General features: G+C 57.8%; 1 protein-coding gene across 2 annotated transcripts in view; it reads right to left on the bottom strand.

Annotated features, from left to right (window-relative positions):
• TNS3 (tensin 3) overlaps nt 1–26,362 on the bottom strand; it is a 197,203-nt gene that overhangs the window by 28,301 nt on the left and 142,540 nt on the right. For both annotated transcript variants that reach the window (XM_032875022.1, XM_032875023.1), the window contains 3 exons: nt 19,935–20,107; nt 19,035–19,161; nt 18,867–18,950 (listed from right to left, as the gene is read on the bottom strand). In XM_032875022.1, coding sequence (XP_032730913.1) covers nt 18,867–18,950; nt 19,035–19,161; nt 19,935–20,107 — 384 coding nt within the window. The remainder of the gene's footprint in view (nt 1–18,866; nt 18,951–19,034; nt 19,162–19,934; nt 20,108–26,362) is intronic.

The raw sequence follows: 26,362 nt of genomic DNA, 5'->3' as shown, positions 1-26,362 counted from the left end.
CGCAGTAGACAGCGATGCCCACGGCAGATGGTGTTGGGCCCTGGGGACAGGACGCCAGGGAGGAGACGGAACCGAGGGGAGGAGAGTGTGCGCACCTGCCAGAGGGCCAGCCGAGGAAATGGCAGGTGTCCCGGGACTTACACACAGGTGGCTAGAGCTCAGCAGCACACACGGACTCCGCAAGACGCTGTCCAGGTGTGTCGGTGACAATGCTGTCTCTGTGACCCCTGTTTGGTTCGGAGTCCCAAGTTCCCAGAATTATTCCAGCCCTGCACTGGGGCCCAGCCACCAGACAAGGAATCTTGATGCTTTCTTCCCTCGGGCACAAGCCCCAGCACATCTGGCTTTCCTCTGGTAAACGCCTACAGGCTTCACGCTCAAGTCAGCCACAGGCCTTCTGCGGAAAGGTGTTAAGGGCCTTCAGCCTGGCGAAGGCCACTGACAACATGCGGCCCCCAAGGAGCCTTCAGCCGCAGGACGCCCTCCTCCCGGCATGACTGCACAGCGGAAACTCACCGTCACGCTCGCAGAGCCCCAGCTCCGAACCTGCCTCTCGGCCGTGACTACAAAACCTTATTTCCCGTGGAAAATCCGACATAAATCCTCAACATCCTTCCAGGATGCTCGTCTCCCAGAATCCCTGCCGGCTGGGGACCCGCCTCCTGTATGACCCAGCGCAGGCGGCAACGGAGACCCCAGAGTTTCTGCCCTAATTTCAGAAACCGTTAAGTCTGGGGTTCGCAAGAGGCCATCGGTGCTCGGACCCTAAACCCAGGTCCCCAGTCAGGTAGCGGCGCACTTAGCACGCCTACCCCCCGGCTGGGACCACGGGATCTCGAGACCACGGGCCCCAGGAGGTCAGCGCCGCATGTGCTGAGCGTGTGAAGCAGCAGTTGTTACCAGTAATGACCGTCCCTGTGGCACTTCCGGGCTTACCTGGTCCTCAAACAACCACTCAGAATGCGGGCTGTCCCAAGCTGACAGGCCGGGAGGCCACGTCTTCCAGAAACCCCCTGCCTCGCCTGCTGGACGGTACTCCAGCGCCACGCCCGTGTCCCCGGTCTCAGCTCTGCAGCGAAACACGCTCCTCTTCAGCCGGACCCAGCCTCCCTGGGCTGGAATCCCAGCATTCCCACACAGCAGGTGCCATCAGCCAGCGCGGGGGGCCACACGCACGGCCGACGGGAGCCTTACACATCGGGAATGTGCCCGCACGTCCTCGAGGCTGGACGCCCCCCATCCAGGCGTGGCAGGGCCAGTCCCTCCTGAGGCCTCTCCTGGCCATGTAGATGGCCGTCTCCTCCCCGGGTCCTCATGGGATCCACACGGGTCCCTCCGTGTGTCTGCGTCCTGATCTCTGCTTACAAGGACACTAGTCATGGACCGAGGCCTAATCATGTTGGCAAAACCCCTACCCCAAACGCAGCCACATTCTGAGGTTTGGAGATTTACGTGAGCTTCTGGGAAGGGACACAATCTAGCCCACAGCACGGGGAGGACAACTTGGGGCAACGTGGCCTCCCTGGAGATGGCAGGCCGAGAAGGACTCTCAGGAGGGTCCCTCAGGTGGACACGGACGGTGCCCACAGCCGTCCGCAATGAGGAACCGGAAATGGAAGGAGAAGCCTGGTCTGGGAGGAGGCCACCTATGGACGCCCAGGGATGCAGGCCAACACGGCAGATTGCCTGTCCATGGGCCCCAGGCAATCTCACGGGAACAGCACAGTGTCCGTGGCACCCGCCATCCCGTCCTCATCGTGCAATGGCCCTGTGGCCTGGTGGGGCACCAAGAATCCCCGAGGGGACAAGAGGGCAGCTCCCTGGACCCTGCTGCCTTCCCTCTGGGGCTTTCACTCGGGTTCCCACTTGACAGCATTTCCGACGGGCAGGCTGGTCACACTGGCGGGGGAGATGTCTTTGCTAACATAGTCCCCGGTGTTGTGGGTGCTGGGTGGCCTTGTGGGCACACGGGGACTCCGAGGGGCCCACGGCTCGTGCACCAGCACTGGCGGCCACACCGGGGAGCGTCCAGCCCCAGGCATGTGAGCCCCAGCTGAGCTGGCCTGGGGCTGGGCTTCACAGGCACAGGTGCAAACACTAGGAAACTGTTCAAATGGCTCCAAATGAGCAACTGACCGACCACTTAAGGGGGTGACGGAGTGCACCCACAGCCCGAGACAGGCACTCCCTCCACGGGAGGCAATGCCGGACAGCGGCAGAACCGGGCAGCATGTGTCTGACCCTTGCCCCAGAAGGATGCCTCCCACAGGAAGAGACGCAGGAAACCACTCGACATGGGGGGAGGAGGAAACCAGCGATTGGAGGGTCAAGTGCCCACCACAGACCCGGGTGACGTGCTCGAGCTGCACGCTTCCTTCTGTCCAAGCACAAGGGCACACTGAAATCCGCGGCCGAGGACTGGGGCGCCGCTTCCCATCAGAGGCTCCCAGATGGTGTCCGCCCCAGCTGGTGAGGCAGACGACCTCGTGTCTCCCATCATCTGTTACACAGAAGGATCACGCTGACGGGGACCATGTGACTTCTGACCCTTTCAGCCTCCCGGAGGAGGGGATTCTCTGTGTCTACACCTGAGCAGCAGAAGCATGAGCCGCCCCAGGGGCTGTGAGTGACAGTGAGGCTGTCCCCTGGGCGACAGTGAGCCTGTCCCCTGGGCACCAGTGCCCAGGTGGGGACTCACGGGAGTCTGAGATTGGAACAGACAAGAATCAAGAGAAAAGGGAAACTGAAAAGAAAAAAACAAGTCTTATGATTAAAGGAAGAAGATAAACTGGTGGGGACATCTGGGCGGGTGTGCACAGACCTACATGGAGGCCAGGAACCCAAGACAAGTTGGGGATGATGTGTAGTGGTGGAACCACCACGCTGGACAAGCCCCTCCGGGGCGCAGGTGCCCTCCTGGTCCAATATGAGGCCCGACCCAGAGCCCCCCTGTGGACCCCCCCATGATACCCTCTGTGGTGCAGATCCCACCACCCCCCTTAGGACTGCACCCCCCATGGGCCCCCCTGCAGACCCTCCATCAGAAGGGGAGACCGCTCTAGTCCCTGGGGCTCCTCCTGGCCAGCAGGGTCTGCAGTGAGGGCGGGCCGAGCCTCCACGCAGCCCATGGAGGACAGCTCTGCATGCTGGCCTCTGGCTTGGGGCCTCAGCTCCCCACCAGTCTGTGTCCCCACAGAAACCTCAACCCTGCACACATCGTCAAATACATGGGGTGCCACCGGAGACCCAGAAGGGGAGGGAGCGCCGGCTAGAGGTCATGAGAAGAAATCATGTCTGAACCACCCCCACCCCCCCGCGGGCCAAGGAAACAATCTCTGATTCAAGGAGCCAAGGAGCCTCAGAGCAGCACCGACACTGAGAAACCCACCCGTCGGGACGTGGTTTCCTAAGGCCAGGGCAGGTGCCCTCCTACGAGCCCCGCACAGGGGGTGCCGACTCGATTGTGGGTGACTGTTCACTCAAACCCAGAGGCCCAAGGGGGGCAGCACTGAAGTCCCAGGTACCGAAGGAAAAGAACCGTCAAGTAGGAATTCTGGGAATTCCACAGGCAGCCAAGATACCTACCCCTCAACAACCGGGTAGAAAAGACATTCGCAGAGGACGGACAAATGGACAGGACTTGTTTCCAAACCTGCCCTTCACGAATGGCCAGAGCACGTTTTCTAGAAAGAATGCAAACCCTAAGGTGTGGAACATGCAACAGAGTGGGGACATCGGCAGGCTGACGGAGCTCCAGAAAGGCGAGCAGAGAAGCAGGGGTGAGACCCAGGGCAGCCAGCAGAGAAATGCACACACTCCTCTCCCCAGGGAGAACGTGCTTGACACGCAGGGCCCTGCTGCACCTGCACGCGACCCATGTGAGGGCACAAAGGGGCCCACGTTGCTTCTGTCCACGCAGGAAACTGTCCCAGCTCTCTCTGCAGAGCAGCCCTTTTCCTGTGGGCTGCACCCCATTTCCCGGAACCAGACTCATCTCACTCCGTAGCACCGATGGGCCCATCCTCGGTCCAGCCCCGCCCGCTCAGCGCCACAGCTCCCCGACAAGTCCTCCCCTCGGCCGCCGGTCCCCCGGCCGACCAAGATCCTTCACGACTGGACTTCCCCAAGCTCCCTGAAAACAGGCCCGTCGGGGTTTTGATTGGAATCACGCCAAGTACACACGCGAGGTTGGAAAGACTTGACACCTTTATGACGTCACCTTCCTACCCAGGGACACAGTCTTTCTCTTCCTTTACTGTATCTTTTTAAATGTCTCCTATTAAGTTTTCAAAGGTTCTCACGGGAACAAGACGAGTGTCACTGCCAACAGACTGCACGGAGCTTTACTACCGCACTTTTCCTTCAGCCGCCGCCATCATACTCCTGGCCTGCTCTCCCCCAGCCCATGGGCCGCTGCAAGCCGGCTGAACATGGGAAGCTGACAGACAGCAGAGGGGACAGGACAGCTGAAGAGCTGCATCCTTCTGGAAGGACGAGGGATGGCAGACTGTGTCACGTCGGGCCGCGCCTACAACGCACACAAGGACGGGCTGCAAGGCCCACATCTTGTCTTCAGGGAACACTTCTCCTTACCCCTGCAGAGCTGTCAAATAGCTCCACAGCATTCTGGAAGTTTCTCTGTGTGCACTCAGCCACCCAGGAAAGCCGGCTCAGCCCTGGTTCCTCCAACCCTATTCTCTCCCATTGAGTTTCTGAATTCATGTCACTTTCCTTTCCCTGGTCTACCTGCTTCCTGTTTAGCTGCCCCACCGAGTGCCCACCGGCTCTCCCTGAGGCTAACCACCCATCAAACATCAGAGGACAGTAGCCGCTAGCTAGGGGCAGGATGGGAGGTCGCGCCGGTTCCGCGAGTCTTAAGTCCACGCTCGTAAGCTTACATCCTGGCAGGATGGACGCGTCAGTGGGCGCGGACAAGAAGCAGGAAGGGCGTGGTCCGTGGGAGGGGTCGTCTGGACCCCAACTCTTACTGTCCCTGTGACCCCATTACCTTTACGTCACAAGAGAAAGCCAGCAGTGCAACCGTCTCAGGGGATGGGAGGCAAAGTGAGTGGGGAGGAGTTCGGCACCAGCCCCAGCTGGGCCACCAGCGTCTGCCCATCACTAAACATCCTTCGGCCACCGTCCTGCCTCCAGCTCAGCTGGGCGGCTATCTGTGTCCAGGGCTGTTACTGGATTTCTCAAAACCGGTTTACAAGGCATGCCAACTTTCTCGACAAAGAACTGCAGAAAGCTTCTCGCTGAGTACCGATCACCACCTGCCTGGCACTGGGCTAAGCCGCGTGTCGGCACCGCCAGATTTAACCCTCAGGAAAGGTCTCCACGGCCGAGCCATCAGCACCACATTGCAGACGGGGACACGGACCTTCTGGGCGGCGAGGCGAACTAAGAGGCTCGGTCCAAGGAGACCCGCAGTGGTGTCTGGGGTTGCGGAGGCTGCGCTCTGTCCCCACAGGGGGAAGATGTCAGTCAGAACTTGGGGGTAAGATCACCCCACCCTCCTGCCTCTTCTCCCCCCAGATGCCATAGCATGTGGCCTTAGGGTCCCACCCGGCCACTGACATGGAGGGAGGGAATGACCCTCCCCCGGAATCAACGGACTGAGACTCTCGAAGCTCATCTCCGGAGTCACAGCAATATTCCCGTGCTCCCCGATCTCTTGTCCATCAACCCACACATGAAATTCACTAGAAACGACTCCCGTGCACAACAGGCAATGCGGGACCCCACACGAGCCTGCCGTTGGGAGGGGACGGTTCCGGCAGTGCTGGGAGGGGGAGCGTGCGACACCTGCGGGCGGCAAGAACCAGAAGGCGATGCTGACCAGCTCAGGCTTCACTTTCTAAGAGACTACAGGGCTTTTTGCGCTAAGCGGCATGTGGGGTTTTTCCTGTCTTTCCCTCTTACTGGTCCCCATCCTTCCAAATACAGGACGCATGACCCTGGGTCCCAGCCCCCCCCCCCCACGCTCTGCAGGCTCTCCTGGGCCAGGTGGGAGAGCAGACCTCGGAAGGCAGGCAGGGACCCTGACAACCCCCTGACATAATGACGTGAGCAGGTCATGCCCTGACTGCAGGTCTTGTGTTGAAGTCCTGGGCTCCTTCAGATGTGCTCCCTCTGGCTCCAGCCACATGGGGACCACAGTAAACCCCATTCTGAGACCCCACGCTGCTCCTGGTGCCTGCCTTCCGCCTCAGCCGGCGGACAGCCCTGCTCCTCCGGGGAAGCGGGGGCCTAGCACCTGGATGCAGCCCCGGGGTCTCTGTGGCCGGGCCAGCCAACCTCCCTCGGGCCCTGCGGCAGACGGTGGCAGCCGTGGAACCAGGCAGCCGCACTTTCTTGGTTTTAGCAAAAGAATGTGCTGTGCTGGGAGCAGCTGGGCTCCCAAAGCCACACATCTGTGAAGCAGGCTCTCCTCTGCCCCAGCAAGTCCCGCAAAGACAAAGCCTGGCTTTCTTCTGGAAGGAGGGGCCCTCCCTCCGGGGGGCTGGGGTTGGGGCCTCTCTCGCAGAGTCTCAGGACCCAAGGGCTGCGGCCAAGTGACAGGGGACGCCTGGCTCCCTGGCTCTGGGACTCTGCATCCTCCTCCCCACTGCCCCGCCCCTCCCCCACCACTGGGGAGTTCAGGTTCCAGCCTGGGCCCCTTGTGGGCTGCTGGGGGATGGAGAGAGCAGCACTTACCTGGGCAGCGCGGGGTGCTGCTCAGTCCATGGAAGGGCCCAGGAAGTCGCGGGCCGGGCGGAAGGCGCTGGGCAGGCTGTCCCAGGCGGCCTGTGAGTGAGCGTGAGTGAGCGGCGTCCCCCACCCCCAGGGCAGGGCGACTCTGGGTTCCGGCGTCCGGGGGGTGGGGGGGGGTCGGGGCGGGACTGGGGCGGCCACCTCCGCGGAGGCCCATTCAGAGGGCGGCCGGAGAGCGCGGCTGGGAAAGAATCCGGGACTGCGGCCCGCGCAGGCGGCCTGCCCAGTGGGTGCCTCCAGACGGGCCGGCCCCGCCTGCTCACTGCGCGGTGCGCTTCCTCTCCAGTCCTTCTCCGGCTTTAACCTCTTGCAAACCCCCAGCTGAAAGCCTCCCCAGCTCTGGTCCAGCCCCGGGGCCAGCCTCACCCAAGGAGCAAGCAGTGAGCATGCAAGGACCTCCCACCCCCCACAGCCTCTGCTGCCCCAGGACCTGCCCCCCCAGAGCCACCCCCCCCCAGTGTGGACCAGATCCCCTGGGATCTACTGCTCACAACGGAGAGGCCTCCACCACCACCTGAGCCCTTCACTCCACCCATCCCAGTGCAGCAGCCCGGACCCCTCCTCCAGCTCAGACCCTGCAGGTGGTCGTCCTGGAGGCGGCTGACTGACACCCCCACCCTTCCAGCTCGCAGCCAGGGCCCTCGCTGGTGGCCTAGCCCACCAACAGGCCGCTGGAAGGCCTGAACCCTCCCCTCCTCCCTCTTCTCCGTTCATGTTCCTCCCTCCATCTAAAAGGCTAGCCTCCCAAACAAACTGACAAAGAACTCCTATACACTCTTCAAAACCCATTTCAAATGACCCTGCATTTTTCCATGACTCGGAACACCAGCCCCGGCAGGCAGATGGAGTCAGGTGCTCCCTCCCTCGTGGCCTGAAACCAGACGGGTCCGCAGAGCACAGCAGAGGCACGCAGCCTTCGAGACCGAAGCTCCCAGAAGCAGACGTGCACCTCCTGGCTGGGGGCCGATCAAGTGCAGCACGGAGTAGGCACTCGCCCCTGCCCCCTGCCCCACAGGTCCGGCACAGCCTTCAAATCCCAGCACCAAGGCTGCTGCTGCCCCGAGCCCACCCTCGGGGCAGAAGGGGACGCAACCCTCCCAGGACACACATCTCTTGCTCTCAGCCCAGCGGGGCCTCCACAGCAGCACAGTGGGACCGCACATGCACACACAGGGCCGCGGCCAGCCACGCCGTCCTGTGCCGCCCACCCAGCCCCAGGGTGACCCTCCAGCCCGCTCGCCGCCGTGGTAGGAGCCGACAGGTACGAGCCCCTCACACGGCCCCTCGCACAGTATGCCCGGGACCCCCCAGGACCAGTTCTCTGAGCTCCTGGCCAGGAAGCGCCCCGGGACAGCTGCCCCAGGTCCGTGCAGGGCACTTCCTCTGGCTTGTTTATGTGCCCATGACAGGGGCAGCAAAGCATCTGTCGGAAACGTCTGCCCACAGCCCGGCATGGCCTTAGCCGGCAGACGGACGGGCCCTTCCTATGGCTCGACTCTCCCTGAACAGAAAGGAAGGTAATCGTGGTGCAGCCAGGCCCAGGAAGCCATTCCCAGGGCGGGCCCTTCCCGTGGTGCCCAGCAGACGCTGCAGGGCTGACGGACAGGGCAGCCATCAGGAGGTTGAGGGGAAGCAGGACACGCTTTCTGAACACCACTGCTATGCGACTTTGTGCAAGAATGCCATGACCGGGAAACCCGGGGAGGGAGTCTATGGACACCTAAGAACCTTCTGGAGATGTGTCTGCCCAGCCTGCCTCTCTGCCATGCTCGGTCCCCTGAAGCTGCTGTCCCCACTGCAAGAGAGCCTGGGTCAGCGGAAGGACACTGCTGAGCTCACCCTTGCTGGGCCCCGGCAGGGTCACCCCAGTCAGTGGGGGTCACAGGTCCAGTGTGGACATGGCCCGGCTCCCCTCCCTCCTCACCCTTGGCTTAGACGGTGCCCACTGGCCCAGCGGGTCCTCACGGGGCCTGCGGTTCCCCCAGTGAGGCCGAATCCAACCCCCACGGCAGGGCCCCTGCAGGATGGCTCTGAGGACTTGGTGTTGGGAGCCTCGCAGGGGAAGCCGCTGAGACCGGGGTGGGGGGGGGGGTCACCCGCGCAGATCGCAAGCCTTTCCTGTGACTATAGAAGGGGGCTCCAGGCCACACCGACGTATGTCCGCTGACCTGCACGCAGGTCTCCAGCAGGGGTTCTGCCCTCGAAACACGGAATTACTGGGTCTCAGGAAGGCCCCACAGGACACACATGGGACAGGGATCCTCCCGCCCGCACCCAGGGAGGCATGCTCTGGGCTGCTTCCGACCCAGCCTGATCATCTGCTTTCGCAGAGAAGGGATGGAGAGCAGACGGGACTTCACGGCAGCCCAAGGTCAGGGTCCCCCAAAGCCTGGCCAGACTGCCCGCACCTGAGGGCACGCAAAATTCACGCACAGGCCCCCCTCCCCGCACACGCTGGGCTTTGCTGGAGCATCGAAACGTTCTCCCAACTCTGGGGGTCCTGGTTTCCTACCAACGAGCTCGTTCTCTACGGGAGCACACGTAAGTGCAAGATCGCGGTCAACGCTCACAAAGCAAAGGACCCCTCGACCCAGGCCCAACTGGCAGTGCTCCCACGCGCGGCGTTTCAGTGCCCTGCTCCACGCCTGTGCAGACACATGCTCATTTGTAACGGCATTTGAGCCCAAGACCGTGTCTCCACACCTCAGCAGGGTAGAGCCTCTCTGACCAGGGGCTCAGGGGAACACCCCCAAAGGCTCCGGGCGGGGGGGCCGTGGCCAGGAACCAGGGACGAGAGGCAAAGGGCCTGTCCCCCTGCTTGTGCTCTCTCAAATAAATAAAACTTAAAAAAAGAGAAAAAAAAAAAGGTGTCCTGAGAGGCCCCACAGCTAGACGCAGATCACCGGGGAGGCGGCTCGGGCCCCCCAGAGTCTGTCCCCCACGAGCTGGGACTGGTCCTGCGCTTGGCTGGCAGGGCTCCGAGTGGGGGGACGCGCACACGCCGCCCCTCACCAGGGAAACATGAAGAAACTCTGCTCTGAGAGTCAGTAACGGTCGGGCGGAGTGGGGAGAAATGAGCGGATTGGAACACATCGGATTGGAACACATCGGGGAAAACAAAGACCCCTCTGAACCAAACAGCACACAAAGGGCAGCATTCATCACGGCCGGGAAACGGCTGGCTCACGTGGGGACACTTCCAGGCTGGCCCACTGGGGGTGAGGCGTGCGGAAGGCCGACCCGGCACGCCTCCAGAGCTGCCTTCCAGCAGGCGGATGGACGCTCTCATGCCCGGGCCCGGCCGCACAGGGACGCCAGCAGCCCGCGGGGGCTTTACTGTTAACTAGAATCTGAAACACTCAAATTTCTCTCTTCGTTTTCCTCCTCGGGGGCCCCGGGGTTCAGGGGCCAATGCACTAGTGTCCGATCCATACCGGTTCCTAGGGGTCCATAGTCCCCGGGAGGCGTCTCCAGCACAGACTGGCGTGCAGTGGGTGTCATGGGCGTGCATAGTCACGGAGACTCCTGTCTGGGCACACGTGTGCACCTCCGCACGAACGCGTCCCCGGGACCACGCCAGCGTGCTCGCCGGCAGCAGGGTCTGCAAAGCGCAAAGCCCTGGGAGGGTGGAAGAACGTCATGCAGTCCCATCCAGCCTTCATTCCTGCTATAAACATTCTCATCAGAACTTCGTAGTTTCAAAAGAAAAGCAGAGCCGGGTACAGGAAGGAAGGGGGACGCCTGGTAGAAGTGTTTTACAGTCTGTCAAGCTTTGAAGAACGACAGCTTTTTTTTTTTTAAACAAAAATAAAACACTGGACTCCAAGTACTCTCTCCGGGTCCTTCTCTCAACAAGAAGGTCCTGGAGACGCCCTCTGGCAGACATCACCCATCTGAAACCACGTCCAGCACACCCCTGTACCCTGAGGCTGCGGAAGGCCCACGAGCTACATCCTTCCCTGGCGATCAGAATCCCTCCTGGTCAGCACGACTGCCCCCACGACGGGAGAGGGGACGCCGCACCTGTGACAGCCAGGGCCCCAGCAGGACCAGCCCTACTTCCCAGAACAATGAAGACAACATGGAGGTTGGATAAAGTATAAAGGCGTCCTCCTTCTAGAAACTAACGCTGCCCATCAATCATTCTCCTTGCTGCCTGAAGCCCCCCCGCAGCGGGGTGGGGGGTCTCTAAACGCCACCTGGAAAGTGTCAGAGGACAGTGGGTGACAGGAGACAAAGGTGGGGTTCCGCACGGGCACTAACCACCCCTGAGAGACTCACGCTCCCGGCAGGTTTCACATTCTGTGAACTTCACCTCAACTAAATGAAACTCTCATGGATCACATTCAAAGCTGACGGACACCGGAGACAAATTTTGTGATCAAACATCCCCGTTCTTCCCCACTTACGTGGTGAACGTCAAGACTGAGGCTCAGGTCGGAAAAGGCAGCCTAACTGCTCCTCTGACCTGTATCTTTCTCTCCTATGACTGAAGCCCTCCTTCACTGAAACTCAAAACTTTCTTGTTTCAAGAAGCACGTTTCCTACTGAGGCTTTAAAAGGCTCTGCGCCCACGTCCAGCATGTGGGGCTCTCCCCACCCCACCAGGCAGCCCTCCGAGGCCGCCCGGGGCTCCTGCAATCCACCTCGACCCCAACACATCTGCCTTGAGACACAGACCCACTGGTCGGGGGTCAGTCCCCTAGCATCGCCCTCCCCACGCCAGCCCCACGTCCAGGCTGTCACCTGGGTCCTGAGTGACCAGCCACAGACCAGACGTTCCCACGGCCCCCCGCTGGGCTTGATGAAGTCGCTGGAGCGGCTCACAGAACTCAAGGACGCGGTTCACTCCCTGGATCACCGGTTTGTTATCAAAGGGTTAACTCAGGAAGGGACAGAAGAGCCACCGGGGGAGGGGCCTGGGGAAGGGGGCGCGGGGCTCCCATGCCCCCCTCAGGGCCCACGGTCCCCCCATCTCCACCTGCTCACCAACCCGGGAGCTCTCCAGACCCTGTCCTTTGGGGTTTTATGGGGGTTTCTTTACAGGGACCTGACTGATGAATCATTGCGGTGGGTGATTGAATCAACCTGAGCCCCTCCCCTCCAGAGGTCATGGGGTGGGGCTGAGAGGTCCCACCCTGTCGTCACGTGGTCGGTTCCCCTGGCAACCAGCCCCCACCCCCAGGTGCTTCCCAAACAGCCCTTCGTTAGCATCACAAGAGACCCCTTCCTGCTGCTCCCCTTAAGGAATTCCAAGGGTTTGGGGAGCTCTGTCTCAACAAAGGGCTCAGAGACCAAATCTGTCTTTCTTACTAGAAATCACAGTATCACAGGTTCACATCTGGAATTGCTGAAAAGTCTGGGGATGGTGTCCCCATGGGCACCCGTCTCCCGGGGTGGTTCACAGGCGGGTGAGAAATGCACTGGACACAATGCCTACCCAGGCTTGCACTGGTGGGTCCCAGGTGGGTCAGACCTGAGGGTCTCTGTCCTCAGGGGGCTCAACGCCTCAGACAGGAAACCTCGCAGCGTGCCTTCCTGGGTCCAGCTCACGGCCCCACGTGCCCCAGCACCGGAGCCCCATCCCGTTCCCAATCCTTCGGGTACCAGCACCTCTGGGAGAATTCACAGTATCTGAATTCATGTTTAAACACTGATTGTTTGGGTAAATGCTTAAAGGTCCCTCACTGTCCTGGGGGGTGCAGGGTGCTGAGAGAGGAGCTTACTGCCCCCCCCCAGAGCAGCAGGAGCGGGTCAGGGAGGGGCAGTCCCAGCACTGATCCCCGTAACCCCAGGACTTTGGCTTCTCATGCTAGCATCTGTCTCTACACCTGGGGCACCCTGAGGCATGCTTTTTAATTATTCTGCTTGTTCGGTGCATAGGCTTGTTTCTGGTGAGGGGTGGATGTGAGGGGCTCAAGGCAGGGGCTGGCCAGGCAGGCTCCAAGGAAACCTGGCACTGAACCTAGGTAGCCAGAGGAACTGGAGGAAACCAGAACAGAGAACACGTGGGAACAGAGGGCACGCGCTGCCCCCAGAGCCGCAGGGCACAGTGGGCCTGATCTGGGACAGACTCCCTCCATGACCAAACCAGAGTCAAGGTTCTAGAAGCCCCTTCTCCCAGAGGCCTGGACCTTGCCTTGGCTGGCTCTCCCTGTAGGACCCTGTCTTAGCCCGGATTCTGCAAAATCATCTCTACCCAGCCCGCCGGGCTTCCACCCTCCAGCAGCAAGAATCCTGTGGGGCCAGGTTAGCAAGAATCCCCCTCCCCTGACATCCGCTGACATTCAGGAACTTTCCATCCACGGACCGTCCCTCTGCTCTGGGCTCTCCGCTGCTGCCACAGGACCAGATGGAATCTGTCTTTCCCACCTTCAGCTGACACCTGCCTGTCTCTGACGCCTGTCCTGTGGGTTGTCCCGGAAGCAACCGACCAGGACTCAGCTGACACCCCGTTATCTTCAAGACAGCGGAAGGGATTCTATGTTAAGCGTTGCAATAACCCTGTGCTGAGACCATCATGGGAACAGCAACGAAGTCAGAACTTGAGATTTCTCCCTTAGCCTAGTTAGCGGGTCCTGAACCCTGCTCCCCATCACACACGCTCCAGACCGCCTCACCAGGGAACAGCCAGTACCAACTGGTTCTCCCCACTGTGGGATCCCTGGATCCCTCGTCCCTGCTACAGGACGAAGGCGCTGGTGACTGGGAGTGCTCCCTGCACGCGTGGGGACCGCACCCACGTTTACTCACCACCAAGGGCTCCCGGAGTTAACCTGAACTCCTTGTTACATAACGTTCCACACACATACACAAGCAGGCAGAACTGTACAATAAGGTCCCCACCCAGCTTGCCAGCATTGCTCCAACCACAACCCCCCATATCCCCCAGTAGGACCAACACTGGACTTGTGAGTCTGAGATCATTCTGGATTCATACGTGGAGGTCAGGAATTACACAGAGATGCTCTATGAACACCGGGGTACAGGCTTCAGCGCAAGCGTCAGTCTATTTCTTCGGGATAAAAACTCAGGGCTCCTCGTCGAATCACATGTATTGACATGTAAAGGTTTTTTAAGGCAAGTGCCAGACTGTCTCCACGGAAAGGCTGCACGTGTCCCACCCCCACCAGCAGGACAGGAGAGTTCCAATTCCTCCACTTCTCACCAGAACTCGGTGTTGAAACTATTTTTCATTTTACCTGATACGCTGGGTCCACCAGCGATCTCGTGCGTTTCCCCAGCGGTGATGATGCTGGGTGTCTGTCGCGTGCGTATCTGCCGTCCATCCATCTTGTTCAGGGAGAGGTCTCCTTGGGGCTCTTACCCGCTTTTTGATCGGGTTGTTTCTTTTTCTACTGCCGAGTATTTTGAGTGCAGAATCTTCTCTCAATCTATGTCTGCCTTTTCACCTCCTGGCAGGTTCTTCCTATAGAAAATTCTTTCAGTTTTGATCAAGTCCTACTTTACCAATTTTCCCTTTTATGGATTGCACTTTGGGTGCTAATCTAATTAAGCTTTATCCCAAAGATGTTAATCTAATCTAATTAATCTAATTAAGCCTGGATCCCAAAGATTTTCTGCTATGTGCTTTTCCTTAAAGTTTTACAGTGTTATATTTGTTTATGATCTCTATTTAAGTTAACTTCAGTATAAGATACAAGACTTTGGTTCACGTTCATTTTTTTTTTTTTCGACAGTGAGCACCGTTTGTTGAAAGGACGGTTTCGCCTTCATTGACTTATCTTGCATATTTTCCAAAAGAAATCAATTGGGCAGATTTGTGTGGGTGTATCTTTGGGTTTCCCATTCTGTTTCCCTGGTCTTGTGTCCGTCCCTTGCCCCACACCACACAGTCCTCATTTCTGTGGTTACCTAGAAAGTCTGGAAAGTCGTCAATCCATGACTCTCACTTTATTCTTTTTTCAAAATGATTTTAGCTAGTCTGCTTCCTTTGTATCTCTGCGTATACTTTAAAATTATCTTGTTTATAAAAATAATCTTGCTGGGATTTTGATAGGAACTGTGTTAAAACTGTGTATCAGTTTGGGAGGAACCAATATCTTCACCAGGGTCTTCCAATCCATGAACATGGTATGCCACTCCATCTGTTTAAATCTTTGATTTCTTCCATTGACACTGTGGAGTCTTCAACAGACAAGTCTTGCATATTTTCTTAGGTTTATGCCATATATATATTTTGTTTGTTTGGTTGGTTTTTTGATCTATTATGAATGGCACTGTATATTTAATTTAGGTCTTACACATTTACTGCTGGTCTATGCAAATATAATTGATCTCCTGGGTCCTGCAATCAGCTGATGTCCCTTACTTGTTCTGGGAGGTCTTCTTCCTAGATTCTTTGGAATTTTCTGCATAGATAAAATTGTCAATCTGCAAAAAGGGACAGTTTATTTCTCCCTTTCCACTCTGTGGCCTTGTGACCCCTCTTCTCGTGTGACAATCCCGTAGAATTTCCAGCATTATGTGTGAGCTGTACAGTTTTAATAGATTCTATTAGGTTGAGGAAGGTCCCATCTGTGCTATTTTGCTGGGAGTTTATAGTCAGAACAGATGTAAATTTTGTCAAAAAAATTTTTCTTTGCATCTATTGATGGAAACTCATCTGGGCGCCTGGGTGGCTCAGTGGGTTAAAGCCTCTGCCTTCGGCTCAGGTCATGATCTCAGGGTCCTGGGATCGAGCCCCGCATCAGGCTCTCTGCTCAGCGGGGAGCCTGCTTCCCTTCCTCTCTCTCTGTCTCTCTGCCTGCTTGTGATCTCTGTCAAATAAATAAAAAAATCTTAAAAAAAAAAAAAAACCAACCTCATACGGCTATTTTTTTCTTTATCCATTAAATATGATGGATGATATTTATTGATGGAATTTGAAATATCAAAAGAGCTTTGCATCCTTAGAGTAAATCCCACCTGATAAAAGTGTGTAATTTTTTAATATACACTATTATTCTATTTCCTTGGGTTTGGCTAAGGGATTTTGTATCTGTTCATAAGGGATAATGGCCTCTTGTTCCTTTTTTGTTCTCTTTGTCTGATTTTGGTACCAGGGAACACTGGCTCCATGGAATGAACTGGGATGTGTTCCTTCCCCTTCATTTCTGGAAGAGGTTGTGGAGAATTAGTGTTAATTCTTTACATGTCTGGTTGAATTCCCCAGTGGAACCATCAGGGCCTGGAGAATTCTTTGGGGGCAGGGGGAATGCGTATGCCATGGATGAATTTCCTCACTAGCTACAGGGCATCCAAAGTGCCTAGTTCACACTGAGCAAGTTGTCACGGTGCATCGTCATGGTGAACCACTACGTACAGCGCTGCCGTCCTCTTCCGGTCTACAGGCTGTGCAGCGAGGGGACCCTTTCGTTCCTGATATTAGCAATTTCTTTCTTCCCTATTTCTCGTCCATCTTTGGAAAGACTGACCAACTCTCTCGATCATCTCCAAGAAACTGTTCTTTTTTAATTTTTTTTTCTATTATTTCCTCATTCATAATTTCAGTGATTTCTGTTTGTATTTTAAATATTTTCTTCTTTAAATTTTTTTTTTCTTCCTGGGGATCTTGGGGTTATCTGCTTCTTCTTTTTCTAGGTTCTGGAGGCAGGCATTCAAACTCTTCATTCCAGATTTTCTCCTTTCCTAACGTATATGTTTACTGCCATAAGTGTTCCTCTCAGCTCTCTTTGAGCTCTGTCCTGCGACTTGTGAAATATTTTACTTTCATTTTATTCACTTCGGTATACTGTGTGATTTCCCCCCAGATTTTCTCTTGGACCCACGAATTATCTGCAAGGGGGCTGCATCACTTCCAGGCGTTTGGACATCTTCCTGTTACCTTTCTGTTACTAGTGTCTGGTGGCATTCCCTACGTGGCACCCATTCTCTCTGCTCTGCGGAAGCCTGTTCCACAGCCAGGGATGTGGTCCATCTGGGTTCCGTGGTCCCGGGGCCTTGGCCAGTCCACAGCGCAGCTGCCTGGCGTCCGTTCGACATACCGCCGGGAGGGAACAGGGAACGCCACATCTACTCCATGCCAGGAGGCCAACACCACCCTCCTGATGGGGGTTTAAAGCAAATGCTTTCACGTACACACACAGTGGCACCTGGCACTCAACGACACAGAGCCAGGCACCGTGTTAGATGCCGAGCACATCCCACCCCGACCCTGTGCGCCGGTCACAGATGAGGCATACTTGTGCTTGCAGATGAGGCAACCGGCTCAGCGGGTCACTAACTACGCGCGGCACAGCTGTTCCGTGACCGCACTCAAGTCAGGGCCCCCTCCAACCTGACGGTGTAGAACAAAGCACACCTGGCCAGGGGGAGGCTGGCCAATGCGCAGTCCCGGCTTTGCCCCCTGCCCGCTGTGTGGCTTGGGTGATGTGCTGGGCCTGTGTCCATCTACCCACCTGTGAGCAGGACGGCAGGTACAGCGAACCCCACAATGAGACCGCAAGAGGAGAGAAATCACGCTGCAAAGACCACAGGGCAAATGTCATCTACACACGCATGAGCTGCCACAGTCCCAGCACATGGGACCGCCACATGCAAGCAGGGTCCCTGCGTTCTGCCAGGCTGGTGGCCCCTCAGAGGTCCATGCCGTGTGTGTGTGTGTCTCTGAGCCCTTTGTGGACCAACAGCATTGGGGACGGTCCAATTAAAAATCCAGAGGACTCCCAGGTGTCCTTAGGATGCACCAGCTGCCCCTTGACCGTGTTCGCCTTTCCTATCCGAGCTCAGAGCCCTGCTTCGCCCATGCGGGGACGCACACAGGGAAGGCTTTAGGGACGTGCCGGCTGTGCTGGGTGTGCAGACCATGCACCACACACAGACATGCCAGCCACAGTACCCACGGGCCTGATGCCCCAAAGCTGGCACCCCTGCTGCGTATGCTGACCTCCTGCCTTCCCAGGCCTTTCTCAAGTTCCAGAAGGTTCCACATTCCCCTCATGCTCCTATACACAGTGAGCCTAGAGGCTGAGTAAGGGCTGCTCCTCAATCTGAAGGTTTTTTCTGGTATTTTCTTTCCTCGGGCTCATCACCCATGTCCCACGGCCGTCACCTGTAAAGCTGGTGTTAATACACTGAAATGAGCCCTGGGTCACGGTCGGTTCCCGGAGGAGAGGCGAGTGGAGGCGGAAGCCGTGTCCCTGTGTTTGTTGCACCTACGTCGTTCCAATGCAAGACAGACACACGACACCATGCGTGCGTCCCCGCCGGTGTGACGCTTCCACAGCAACACATGCACGAACCGCACCGCACACCCTGCCTTGCCCGCGGGTCAGCCCCACCTGCCAGGAAAGGCCGGCGGGTTAACTGCTCTGCACGTAAAGAGAAGCGTGTAAGGTCTTAAAGCCAATGGGACCTTCAAGGACAGCCCTTCCTGTAAATGACACTCAGATTCGGTTTTCTCTGGGGAAAGAAGGGACACGGCACCGGCCGTCCTCACTGCGACCTCCACGGGGCGCCCGAGGACCCCTCTTGGAAGGCTCACGGGCCCTCCCCAGGGCAGAGAGGAGCAGCAGAAAGCAGCTACGAGCAGACAAGAAAGATTTCAAAACGCACACAGGGCTTCAGCTCCATACCCCACGGCATGCTTGAGGCCAGGCTGTCCTGGACACTCAAGGCAAGGGCGGTGTCTGAAGAAAGAGGTGCTGACCGGAGCCATCGCTGCTGCTCTGTTGCTGTCCCCTCACCTGGGCCCACGTGCCCTTGAATTCCGTGCCGAGCACGGGGGACGTGTGCCAGGGCCGCAACAGACGCGTCGAGGTCGTCACCCCCCTGGGTGGGTGGGTCTCGGGCGGCCCTGAAGCACAGAGCCGGGCTCGCTGACCCCGCAGGGCCCAGTTACTCTGTAAAGGGTGGGGCGGGCATTCGAGCGGCTGCTTCCAGCTCCAAGGAATAGTAGGGGGAGGACAAAACCATGGAAACTGCACCTCGAGCGCCCACGAGCTTTCCTCTTGCTCGCAGGTCGCGGGCCGCGGTTAGACCCCAGCAGGCTGCACTCCCCAGGCCTTTTGAGGTGCCCGAGACGTGGCGCCCACGGAAATGTGTCCACACTAGCTGCTGCCGGAGCGGAGGGAACAAGGGATGCTTACCGGGAGCGCCTCTGTACAGACCACCGGTGCTGCCCACCTGCGGCCCGGGCGGGGTGAAGGGCGCGTAATGTGGGGGTGTTGTCACTGGAAAAGAAAGCAAAGTTCCGTCGCCGTGCCCTCCCTGAAGGTGTGCGGCTGTCCACCACGTGGGTGCGGCGTCTCGCTTACCATACGGTGTTTCTGGAGACACGGGAAACGCCGGCGTGGGAGAGGCGGAGTCAGCGCCACCCTTGGTTGGTGTGAAGGTCCTGCCGCTGATCCCGCTGGGGTCTGGGGGGTATGCGGCGGCCACCGTCTGGAATGGGCACAGAGAGTCAGGGGAAGGCCACCCCCTGACGACAGGCCCGGGCTGGCCCACGCATGGGGACGGCAGCCAGGGCACCACGTGCAGTGCAGCCAGCGGCAGCCACCGTGAAGAACTTCAGTAACTCAAAGGGGGAGTCCCCGTGGCCCAGCCACCTGTGACCGCGTGGAGCCGGCAGAGAGGGGCGGGCACCCGGCGGAGAATGGGACAAAACCCATTCCTGCTCATGGGCAGTGAGACCAGGGCACGGAGAAAAAGCAGAAGAACTTCTCCAAATAGTCCCTTTCTAAGCTATTCTGGGCTCCAAGTTTCCACCTGGACAATGGGAAAACACTGATGGGGATGTGCTCATCGTTTGGGGTTCGACCTACCTTACTACATTCTCATTAAAGCCTGGAAATGCTCTGTGGATCCCACCACGGGGGGCCACGGCCACGGCCACGCTGACCCACTTTCTTTCTGCTTCCCTTCCGTGGCCTGAGACCACAGGCAAGTCCATGTCCTCCTTGGCCACCACCGTGCACCCTCAAACCCCCTGCACGCTCCCGCCTCCCCCCACTGTGCAGTCTGAGTGATGAGGCCCAGCAGAGCCCATGGTGGCCATGCCGTGACTTCTGGGGCCAGGGCTGCACACCTGGGCTCTCCCAACTGCACCCCTGCCTTTCCAGGAGAAACCCCACCTGCGAGATGGGAGGGAGGCGGGGTGGCAACAGGACCACAGTCAGGAATGGGACCTGTCCAGCTACCAGGGGGATGGTGCCTACCTCCTTGGCATCTGCTGGAGAGAGGAAAGGCGCCAGACCTGTGGCCTGGTCTACACCGGGGGTCTTCCCCCATCCACATCTGGAGAAGGCTGGCTGCCCCCCAGCATCGTTGTCATACTGCCCGAGGCTCAGCTTCCGGAATCTTTCGCCCAGCGGCTCGTCCCCCGAGGAGCCTGACAAGAGACACACACGTGGACTGCAGGTGCTTTTCCCATAGCAGAGGACAGAGTTCTTAATTAAAAGCTGACTACAATTTCCCAAATTGACACTTATTTTTCCTAGTTCCAGAACCTTTTCAGCTCCCACTGCCCATTCCCCTCCCCCTGCCGACCTCTGGTCTTCCCAGTTCTGGATGTTTCCTAGAAACAGAATCATCCACTGGGTGTCCTCTACTCTCTGGCTTCCGTTGCCAAGCATGCTGTCCCAGCCTGTCACTATGGGAACCCACTTTTGTTCATTTCCCGCTTCTCCCAGCATCATTCCCAGAAGGGGTCTGTGTGCCTCTGCTCCCCGCTGCCTCGCACAATCCAGCACTGTGGAAGCACGAGGGAGAGCCCGTGAGGCCGGGATGGAGCCCACCCCCCATCCTGGACCGTGCACGGAGGATTCTTGGTGGCCGCTATGCTGTGGTCTGCGCGCTGACCGTAGCACTTTCACAGTCAGAAAAACAACGTGCCGGATATCACTGGAGTTCAACAGCAAAAACCCTCAAACCTCTTTTCTCAACTGTATTGAAGAAACGGCTACATCCGCCTGCCCGAGCCCATGTTTCTCCTTTTCTGTGAAGAAGCCACATCTGGGGAAAGGGGAGCAGGAGACCAGAGACAGGCGGGACAGACTCAAGCTAAAGCAGCACCACGGGAACCGGTGGGTGCGCTCAGCCCTCCCCCCAGCGGGGGTCCCTTCTGAGAGGGACCATGGGGAAAAGGGGCAACAAGTCCCGGGCTCCCTCGGGGGACCTCCTGTGAGCACCAGGCCCCAGACGCTAAACCCTGGACGCCTCCATCCCATCTCCGCCCCTCCACACAGCCCCAGCCCCACACTCCTGTTCAGACACCCTCCGCCCCGCTCTTCCCAAGCGCTCTTCTTCCCAGCCAGCAGCTGGGACACGGGGACCTCACCAGCCCCTCAGTCACAGAGGATGCTGCAATCAATGCAGAAAAGACGGCAACCCGGGACCAGAGAGTCCGCAAAATTGCTGGGGACCCATGCATCCACCCACAGTCCTGGTCACCAGAGGGCTGGCCTGGGAGCAGCTCTTCCTCCAATGAGTGCCATGAGCCCGTCCCACCGGGTCACCCAGGGGCCCCTCGGCTGGAAATTCACATCTTCACTCTGGTCTCTTTTCCTCCTGCCACCGGACACCACATACCCTGGGTCTCCCCCAAAGCTGGGTAGGTGTCCCTGGGAGACCCTCTCAGGGCCATTCCAAACACCAGCATATCTCATTTTTGCAAATCCACTTCATTCCCAGGGAGGGGGTGGTGCTGGGGTCAAGGACAGGACAGACACCCCCCACTGAGCCTGCAAACCCTGTGTCAGCTTGGCCCTGGCCAGGCTCCAGGAGGCTCAGATTCTCTGTGGGGTGCAGGGGCTCGCAGGCTGGGTCATTCGGTCATTCTGTGGATACGCAGGGACTGAGCGCGGCTGTGATCCGTCATCAGCCCCAGGACAGAAGGCATCTCAGCCCCTGGCGCGCCCGCTCACCCAGTCTTTGATGGATGCGACTTACAGCCTCTGTCACCAGAAGGTGCGGCAAGGCCCAGGGCAGGGAAATTCCCGGGTACCCGGACGCCCCCGCTGAGCCCCAAGGGAAGCCCAGGAGTCAGGCCAAGACCGTGGGGTGCCCACAAAGCGCTTCGCAGCAGGACTGAATTCAGCCTGACCTGGGAGATCAGCATTGTGGTGGCCCACTGCCACAGAGTCCACAGAGCGGCAGGAGGGGACTGGCTCAGATTACTCAATAAAACCCTGGATTAAACAACAACAACAACGACAAAAAACCCAGAAGCCCCTTGACAAGCCTGCACCTGTTCGTAAATACACCATTCAGAACTCAACACCCGTTTGTATCTTCCTTACACTCCAACAGGGCGGTTCAGACCTCTGGAGGTGACAGTCTGATCTTGTCCACAGGTGAAGGACTTGAGAACTCACAAGGTGGGGTCCGGGCCCCTCCTCTGCCCTGTCGAAATCAAGCCCAGACCAGGCGTCACCACCCTGATCCCCAGCACTTGACATCCGTCCAGCTTCCAAATTCCACAACAGGGCTGGAAAAGATTTGTACCAGCCCTCTGGGTGGGCGGGGTCAGCCCTCCGGGTGGGTGGAGCGCAGAGCCATAAATACAAAACAGCCATTCTCAAACTTGGCTGCACATTAGAATCGCATTAAAATTCCTGGTGCGCAGTCCTCACCCCTTCCCTGGGAAGGCAGAACCCGCGGGAGTGTGACCCAGAGCCTGGCATTTTTCTAACAACTTCCTGGTGCCCCTGACTCATGACCACGCCAAGCACAGAGGCAGGTCTCCAGCGGGAACTCCAAGAAGTTCCAAACGTGGGGGGCGTTTAAAATCCTTCTGATGCCCCCATCGCGGCCCAGGTCAACCCACGCCGGCCCTCTGGAGGCAGACGCTGTCTCCGCATCTGATAATGCTCCCAGGTGACTGCTCTCTGTAGCCCAGGGGGCCATCTGCGGCCCCGGAAAGTAAATGGAAACCTCCGAGAACACGCCCTTTGTCGTGGATCTGGGCCCCTAGAATGCGCAGTGCCCAGAAGCCATTTATTTACCTCCAGACAACCTCAGAAGAATGAAGTGCTGGGTCATACAGGCAAGCACACTGGGTTCTGGAAACTCCCTTGCATTCCTAGGAGTGCGGACAAACAGCAGCCAAAGCCTGCCCCACGGCTGTGGTCGTGGGAAGCCTCCCCAGTCCAGCTCCTTCAACTAGACACGTGCATCTTCTCAAGAGAGGGTGGGCGAGGTCAAAGGACCCGCTCCGCGCGACACTGAAGGTGCCCGGCTGAAATGTCCCCAGAATGGCTCCAGGAGCCTTATTCTCCCTAAGCTGCCACAGGGATTGCCCGTCCCTGCCACCTGCAGGGGGTATCGGCAAAGAGCTAGGAGACGTTTGTTAGAAATTCCCAGCACTGGCCAACACTCAAGACTGTAGCAGAAGCAGCCTCCAGCAGCAGAGACCTCTCTTTCTGGGTCCCTGGCCACCCTCTGCGGCCCCATCCCCACACCAGGGGAGCCCATGGGAATGGGCTGCCGCTGGCACCACGAGGCCAGGGGGCCAAAGAAGGCCAGCCTGTCTTTTGGATTGCAAAACTGAAAATCCTTTTCACTGGCAAACACCGAACCCCTTGGTTAGGTCACATTTCTTCCCAAAAGGTGCACTTAAAATGGAAAGGATGTGTCCCAAAAGCTAGAAGGCCATCCTTCCAATATGAGAAATGTTAGCCATCCTCCTCCCACCGTTCACTCAAAATCAGACAGGACCTCAAGCAAAATGTACGAAGCCACACAGCGACCAAAAGGCAAGTTCCCCACCCGACTCACTGAAAACACCAAAGGCAGAGGCTGGTGCCTGGCTTTGGGTCCCTTCTGCCTCTTTGAATATATTTTCCCTTTGAATGATTTGTCCCCTCCCCAAAGCACTAGGTCTCGCTGGCCTGCTCCTGAAACACGCCGTCTTTCAGCAACCGTAGCTTTTTTTTTTTTTTTTTTTTTTAAGATTTTATTTATTTGTCAGAGAGAAAGAGAACAGGAGTGGGAGGAGGGGCAGAGGGAGAAGCAGGCTCCCGGCTGAGCAGGGAGCCCAACACGGGGCTCCACCTCAGGACCCTGGGATCATGACCTGAGCTGAAGCCCCCCCACGGAGCCCCCCAGGCATCAGCAACCTTAGCGGGACACAGGAAGGTCGTCGGAGCTGTCCACTTCAGGACCGCCCTCTGGACAGGGAGGTGCAGGCTGTGCCTCTGCCAGCCGCCCCTGCTGGAGAGGTCGTGACCTCTCTATCCGGACACAAAAGACCTTACCAGCCTTACCCAGGGGTTAAGTAAATGACAGCTGTCTGTAAGTGACGGTGCACTCGGCCATTAGGGGATCGCATCCGTGTGGACCCACTAGTTCTTAGCACATCCACGCCAGAGCTTCGGGAAACAAGCCACCCACGTCAGAGGCCAGGGGGGTCTCCAGAGTGAACTTTTCAACATCGGAGGGGGTGGTCCCTTGACAAGTTAAACCAAGAAGGGCCACGTGGCCCTGGCGCTGGGCCACACGGCCCTTCTTTAACTTGTTTAACTTGTTTCAAGCACTGAAAACATCCAGGGGCGCCTGGGGAGCTCAGTTGGTTAAGCGCCTAACTTCGGCTTAGGTCATGATCCCGGGGTCCTGGGATCGAGCCTGCTTCTCCCTCGCCCCCTGCCCTCCCCCTTCTCTTCTGGAGCTCTCTCTCCTCCTCGCTCTGCCTCAAATAAAATCTTAAAAAAAAAGAACTGAAAACATTCAAGGTGTTCACGGCAGTGCTATTCTCAACGGCCAAAGCGGAAGCGACGGATCTATGCTCAGGTGAGCGGCGTACACACTGTCCCATCGCCCCGCGGATACAAGGCAGCCCCACAGAGGAAGGGCGCTCTCACACACGCTGCCGCCTGCACGAGCGTGGAAAAGCGGATGCTCAGTGAAAGAAATCAGACACACGCCGTACACGTCCATTAAACGAAATGCCCAGCACAGGCAAATCCAGGGTCGGAAGGCAGATCGGAGCAGCCAGGGGCCAGAGCTGAGAGACAGGACTGACTGCTAATGGGGACCGCACACTGCACAAGTCACTGAACTTGGGGCTTTAGAAAATTGCCATGGATGCACCCCCTGGCCTTGCTGAGCTGCTCAGAGGCAGCCATCCTGGTGTTGACATGACCTTGGGTTGCTGCACGTCTGTGCATGTCTCCGGCATGGAAAACAAGGCGTGCAGGGCAATGACGTCAGGCTGCTTTCTGAGTGCCCACGTACCCGCACGTTCTCACACTGGATCCCTCTGTTTGGGGTTTAACATCTAACGTCGATGGATGGGCTTTCCAGGATCGATGATTCAACGTTGCTACTTCTCAGGGCACCCAGGTGGCACAGTCTGGGAAGGGTCTGACCCTTGAGCTCAGTGCAGGTCTTGATCTCAGGGTCAGGAGTTCAAGCCCCACCATGGGCTCTGTGCTGGGCGGGGAGCCTGCTTAAAATAAAGCTGCTCCTTCTCATTGCTCGGAATTCCCCTCGGTATGAACAGGTTCCCTGACTCAGTATTAACACGGTGGATGGATCCTGTCATTGTGGGTTCAGGTCGAGGTAACATGGACAAAATATTTGGCAACATGAAGCAAGGAGCCCTTGAGAGATGGGAAAAACGGAACTGGCTTCCTGCCATCTGTGGGGCCATACCTCTCACAGACTGAGTCCTTTCTTTTGCTACCTGGGCATCATCAGGCAAAGTTTCCCCCACCTGAAGGATGTGACCCGAGAAACCTACCTACGTGCTGGGCTGCAGGGAGGGGCGCACACACCCAGGGCGTCAACCAGAGCAAGAGAGAGCCACAGAGGCACAGAGGGAGTAAAACACCCCAAAACCTACCCTCCCACCTCACCCCCTTTCACGAAGTGAAAGCTTTCCAGCAGGACTCTCTCCTGTCTTGCGGGCAGGGACAGGCTCCCTACACTGTCTTGTGACGAGCCTCTTGAATTCAGCAGAGCAACATGGGTCCTCGGAGAGTCACTGACTTCCTGCTGGCACCACACCCTCTACTGACAAACATCGCCGCGCCAGGACACAAAGAGGCTTTCCGGCTGGCGGCGGAGTCCGAGGTGAGTGCAGTAAGGGCTCAGCCACGGGGCGCACAGTCAGACAGAGGAAATTCTGGTTATGTGCCATGGTAGACACAGAGATCATGGGTGACTCAGAGAAGCTCAAGCATGATGCCTGGGATAGCACAGGCACTTACTTACAAGTGCCTACCGTCCCGGCTACCGTCATCGACACCATTATCACACCAGTGGTCACCACCACCACCATCAGCATCATAACCATCGTCATCACCATCATCATCATCATCACCATCAGCATCATCACCATCATCACCTTCATCGTCGTCACCACCACCACCACCATTAATACAGTGCTGGTATCGAGTCGACTTTCTCGGGAAATGCTCAGCTTTCACATACAATCTTCCTCCCAGAAGTAACCAGACCCACAGTGTGTGTGCGGCCAGTCATGAGCCGTGAGGACACGCAACAGTCTCCAAGAGTAGCTATGGGGATTCCCAACTTCCTAAACTGGTGGTCTTTCTTAGGATCCGTCCACATTCTACAAAGAGTGAGGGATTCTACTCGCCTCCAGATGCTGAGGTCCCTGCACCCAAGTATTCGCTACACAAGA

This window comes from Lontra canadensis, unplaced genomic scaffold (genome assembly GCF_010015895.1).
Source record: "Lontra canadensis isolate GAN:19392208 unplaced genomic scaffold, GSC_riverotter_1.0 scaffold54, whole genome shotgun sequence".
NCBI classification, from domain to species: domain Eukaryota; kingdom Metazoa; phylum Chordata; class Mammalia; order Carnivora; family Mustelidae; genus Lontra; species Lontra canadensis.
Note: the sequence above shows the minus strand (reverse complement) of the source record. Positions and strands in the feature narration are given on the sequence as shown.